The sequence below is a fragment of the Bidens hawaiensis genome, unplaced genomic scaffold, assembly GCF_021521415.1.
Source record: "Bidens hawaiensis isolate Kalapana, Puna unplaced genomic scaffold, B.hawaiensis_p1.1 tig00000237_1, whole genome shotgun sequence".
NCBI lineage: Eukaryota > Viridiplantae > Streptophyta > Magnoliopsida > Asterales > Asteraceae > Bidens > Bidens hawaiensis.
This window is the reverse complement of record NW_027491021.1, coordinates 1,568,690-1,574,590: the sequence shown is the minus strand read 5'-3', so window position 1 is coordinate 1,574,590 and position 5,901 is coordinate 1,568,690. Positions and strand designations below refer to the sequence as shown.

The 5,901-nt window shown below is 35.3% G+C and overlaps 1 protein-coding gene across 1 annotated transcript; it reads right to left on the bottom strand.

Moving 5' to 3' along the window:
• Nucleotides 1-412: 412 nt before the first annotated feature.
• Nucleotides 413-3,451, bottom strand: LOC143602804 (uncharacterized). The gene is made up of 6 exons (XM_077079819.1): nt 3,232-3,451; nt 3,104-3,159; nt 2,581-2,635; nt 2,222-2,302; nt 1,887-2,134; nt 413-559 (listed from the first exon to the last, which is right to left on the bottom strand). The coding sequence occupies exons 1-5, from the start codon at nt 3,437-3,439 to the stop codon at nt 1,887-1,889; spliced, it is 648 nt and encodes a 215-aa protein (XP_076935934.1). The 5' UTR covers nt 3,440-3,451; the 3' UTR covers nt 413-559.
• Between the last annotated feature and the right edge of the window lie 2,450 nt (nt 3,452-5,901).

The window sequence follows — 5,901 nt, the reverse complement described above, 5'->3', positions numbered from 1 at the left end:
CATCCCATTCAATCCAACCAATTAGCACTATTCACTAATAACCTAATGTTGTTCTTACTTGAAAATGAAGTTATATAGTAGAATATAGAAGGAATCAAGGAAAAGATATGTAAAATCATATTTAGAATTCACATACTTAAAATAGAAAGAAAACAAGCCACAGAAACAAGTGGACCAACAAACTTACAATCCCAGCTTTTCAAAAGCAAATAAAGATCAAAATCAATCACTAGACCGGGCCCATCTGCACACTGTTGCGGGACAGGGTCAGCCCACGCCGAACCAGCCCGACCCAGGAATCACAACACAGAAAAACGAGAACTAGATGGTCAGTCATATAGATGCATGCAGATACTACTTTTTTTTATGCTTTTTTGTAGTTTCAGAAAAAAGTCTGCTTAGAAATAAAAGATTTGACAACAATCTGGCCATTTTATACCACAAAATCCTGCTACATGAGTCATAAAATACACATTCATAAGTAATTAGGAACCTACTAAAGAAAACAAAACGAGTGTTCAACAAAACATATGCAGAATATGTACTGCAAAGTGGCACCCTGCACAAAATAAGACAATGGTCAAAAAAATAAAACAAAAACTGCAACAATTAAGTATGCAAAATTGCAAATGGAAGAAATGAGAATTAGGAAGATAATAAATAGCCCGGGGGTTATAATTTAGACTCGCGAATTTATCAAAAATCAATTATTTTATAGTTATTTATTGAATCCAACTGTAAGGTTTCTTACTTGAATTACTTTTTCATGAAAACTCAAACCAGTTTACTTAAATTTGGGTTTTCTTTTACTAACAGCAAGAACCCGGATCCTGACCCTAGCAAATGGATTACCCTACCGCCCGAAAAACAAAACGTAGTGACCCAGCTCACCCACAACTGGGCTACCGCTGGACCAAATGGCCTTTTGGTAATATGGGTTGATTTTAGAATTTAACTTTAAACAGTCATACAGGTCAAGTTTAGAACTTACCTAAATATATATATATATATATATATATATATATATATATATATATTTATCAGGTTAAAAGTTACCCAAGGTATAATCTATATATATATATATATTTATCAGGTTAAAAGTTACCCAAGGTATAATCCAAAAGGTTTTAACATGCTAATTCAATTTATTAAAACACATTTTATATTGATCTGATAGATTTTATTAAACGAGCCGAGCCATAGCTCGTTTATTTTTATTTAATTAATTATATAATTATAACGATACTTTATATTTAAAATTATAGTTTTTATATGTTTATAACTATAATTTTCCTTTAATCAAAATTTTATAAACAATTACTATTATATAATTATATTTAATATATCAAAAATTACAAAAATAGTAGACTATTTTATAAACAATTACTATTATTTATATATATTTAATATATCAAAAAATTATAAAAATAATAGACTTGTGAGTCTACTTGAGCTTGATAAGTGAAGCTCGGGCTCAGGCTCGTTTAATGAACGAACTTATTTTTAGGCTCGGGCTTGAGTTCATTAAACCCCAGATTAATTCGAGCTTTTAGCAAGTCGATCCCAAGTAGCTCCAGAGCGCCTTGGCTCATTTACATCCTTAATTTTATAATCATATTTAATACATTAACTATTAATACATTTTTATTTTTCAAAAGTAGACAATAAACTTGGCTTGTTTTGACACACATCAGATATTACCTATTTCAATTTTAAACCTTACCTGGTTTTAGCCCATTACCCAACTTGCCCAATTTACCACCACTAATTTTCTATGTAAAGTGCAGAATATCGTAAGTTTATTGTCTAGTGAGTCGTATTTGAATGTTGTTTATCATTTAGTTAAGTACAAAGCAAGAAGACGATAGTAAACGTGTCGATTATACCTAAGAATCAGGTGACATGTCATCATCATCGTCATCACCATCATCTCGGGGCTTCAGAGGCCCCTTCATAGAACCCTTATCCTCACCAAGAAGCTCACGAGTCGCTTTTTCTAAAAACTCCTGCGCAGCCGTCTTTACAGAAGTTTTACTAGATGAAAGATATTTCCTTCTTTTGCTAGCATTTCCCTCTGCACGCGCTCGGTTTGTCCCCTCACGCCTACTAATTTCCCTCATATTCTTCCTTTGATCTAAAAAAGCATGCAATAATTTGTTAAAACTATTAAACATATAATAAAAGTACAAAACATGATTTAAGGATGTTAGGGGTTAGTTACCAGCGGTAAGATCGGGCAATGAATGCTCAATAAAACGTGTTGCTGCTTGGTAGTTTAAGGTTGTTGAAGGCCGTAGAGGTTCTACATTCAAGGACAAATAAATAAGACATTCTTCCAAACACCCCCCTAAAATCGATTATTACAATTTCAAACTACTAAGTTTATGATTCTTATTATTTGATGTCACTTGAAAAACCACTTTTTAAACACAAATCCAAACACCCCCTAAGACAAATTATTCAATTTTCAAATACTATCTCAGGCAGCTTATTATGATTTAAAATAGTCAGTATTCAGTGCTGAGCTAAATTTCTTTGAAAACGCACATCCAAACACCCCCAAAGATGGATAAACCTTACCTTTACTCAAGCTAATGCACTTATCCAGCTTATCCTGGTAGAGTTGTAATCTCTCCTACATTACCAACAACTTCAGCATTAACCAAAACTTTTAATAATCAAACAAATTCAAAAAAACAACGGGTGCAAACGAGCCGAGCCACTTGCGAACTACTTGAAACGAGCCAAGCCTTTTTAGTTATCAAGCTCAAGACTTGTATTGGGACATTGTTGAGCCTTAATGAGCCCGGTGTATTTTTAAGCTTTAACCCTTTTGAACTTGTATGTATTTATTAGCATGAATCTCACTCTGCATAGCTGAGCTCAAGCCAAGGTTAGACGCAATAAGGTTTTTTTTTTTTTTTTTTATCAAAATTATACAAAAAATTAGTATAAAGTAAGTCGAGCTTAAACTCGATAAGGTTTTATCAAATAAATAAAAACAATTGAAATGTATATAATTAGGTAATAAATAATAAACAAGCTGAATAAAACAACTAGTGTCGCTTGGTTGGGGTCGTAATTAAAAAGGATGAAAGCGTACAATTTCGGATCTAACAGGATGGTCATCTGGATCAACACCATTGCAACGCAGCCTCACTTCAAGTCAATCAAAAAAACAAAATTATTATTTATAAAGAGAATAGAATACGAACCAACAAGAATACATACATGCGAATAGTGTGGTGGTGGCTTTAGCGAGTAACAGCAGTGTCTGAGCACGCTCTACAGGCTTCAACTCGGAGAGCGTGTCCTGGTCGCAAAGGGGCAAGAACTCGGCGAAGTGAGCTTGAAAGTGTTTGAAGTTGGCTGAGGTTCTATTCACCGATTCCATTACTGACTCTGGAACTGCTGATGATGATGATGATTCCGACGTCATCTTGGTCTGCTGCTGCTGTGTAGCCGCTGAAGAGGACCTAGGTATTTTCTGTGACGTCTTTAATTATGTCATTTTAAATTATTAAATAAATAGCTTATATTCTTATTTCTAAGTTTGGACTAGGACCATATTAAAAAGTGGTGTTGTAAAAGCTAGTCAATCAATCAGCGACTTCAAAGGATGGGTGGGGGTGGGGTTACGAAGCCCTTACTCGGTAGGTTAATACTCGTATATCGTCAGCATCGGCTTGGGAATCGGTCAACATCGGCCTTGGATTCGCCCACCCGAAAATGGCAGTGTCCAATGCCTGTTCCATTTGGGTTAAGGTGGTCATGAGAGTGAGCCCATTACAATACTCATAGGGTGATGAGTATTGTCCATAAATTCTCTCTTTCATATTATTGTCCCTAAATTCTCTCTGTTTTGCCCTGTATCAATTTACCTTTTTAAAAAGGTATTTAGTAATTAAAAATGTTATTTAATAGAAAATGCATTTGGAATGAATTGGTTTGGTTTGGTTGGTATAATAATGTTGAAAGTGTCAACAGTAAAGTATAAAAGGTTTCTCAAGAGAGTTTGTGATTCAAAAGGAATTGGTTTAGTTGATATATAAATAAAAAGAATCAGTCTTTTTATAAAGATAGTCACTGAAAAGTGTAATTTTTAAAATCTTTACTTTGAGACAATGTATATTACCATCAACTAGAGGTGCACAAATCGGTTTTTTTAAAAAAACCGGTTCGGTTATTAACCGGACCGGTTTTTTTCGTCCAGGAAAAAAACCGGTTCGGTTAATAACCGGACCGGTTAATAACCGGTTTTTGTGTATGAAAACCATAACCGGTCAAACCGGTTAGGACCGGTTTAGGAACCGGTTAGAACCGGTTAATAAACCGGTTTTTTTATTAACCGGTTTTTTAATAACCGGTCTAACCGGTTAACCGGTTTTTTTTTTTTTTTTTTTAAATAACCATTATTTTTTCACAGTATAAACAAACCGGTAACTACAAGGCAAACCGGTAACTACAAGCATTAAATCGTTATCGCATATTCGTAACTCAAAAATACATAACTTTCATTTATAGCTTTTACATTAAAAATACAAACATTAAATCGTTATCGCATATTCGTAACTCAAAAATACAAACATTAAAGAATGCTTAGACACGATTACATTAACAACTTGCTGTTTCTTACTCATTATTTTCCTCGCTACCCGATCCCGAGCTATTCCTTAGGTAATCGTCGTACGCGGCTTCTTCATCGGTCATTGGTTGGGTGTGTCCTTGATTGACCTCGTCTTCATACAAGCCCGCCTCATAGTCTATTTCCCCCTCGAGTGAGCGTTGATGTTGTGCCCTATCTAAAGAGTCCAAGTAATCCTTGTAGCAAATAGACATCTCTACAGCTGGTGGAGTGAGTCGAGTCATCCTAATCGATATAACCCTGCCAGAAACAGAAAAAGCAGACTCCGAAGCTACCGTGGAAGCTTGGACCGTTAGTAAATCTTTGGCCATGGCGGCGAGGATCGGAAACTCATCCTCCTTACCTCTCCACCAAGCCAGCAAATCAAGACTTCTAAATTCATCTGGAGTCATGTGTTTCACAAAGTTGGTACCACCATACCTTCCAAGTTCACTGCTTGGGGTGTTTACCTTTTGACGTTTACCGGCGTCTTCCCAAATCATGTAGTACATCCCCATTTCAAGGTCGGTTTGGGATTGGGATTGGGCAACAGCTCTTAACGAGTCATGAATTTGGGAAGACGACCCGTATTTTGTAAGGTAAACATCATACATGTTAGACAAGGTGGTGTTGAAAGCATTCTTTAAAGTTTGGTTATAATAGGGGTTTTGATCGTCGTTTAACTCTAGCTCATCACAAATTTTTTCTATTAAAGCTTCAACACCACCAACATTTATGCAAGGGTTTAACGCAACAGCACATGTCAAAACAGCGGGTAGTTGTTGAAAATATTTTCTAAATTTTTCTTTCATTTTTACACCCATATCAAAATAAGGTGCACCCCTACAATGAAGTTCACTCAACTTTGTGCACATGACAGCAATTTTTGGTAAAGCAATGGGGCTTGTTGGATAGTAAACCCCGGATAAACTAGTTGTGCAAGATTTAAAAATTTGAAGGACATCCGTAACGATCTCAATCAATAACCAGTTTCTAGGATCGTACGGTGCACATTTACCCCTACTTGACATTATTTGATGAAACGCAATTAGTGATTCTTTTTGTTGGATGGCTTTCTCAAACATATCACAAGTCGAGTTCCATCTTGTTGGACAATCCCAATTGGGCCCCAACCATTTACAATTAGCTTCATCACAAAATTTTTTGTATCTTGAAAATGTTTTATTGTTGCTAAAAACATCTCGTAACATTCTTTTAAAATTGTTTCTTTGCGTTTCGATCACGTTTAACCCATCTTGCACGGCCAAGTTGATAAT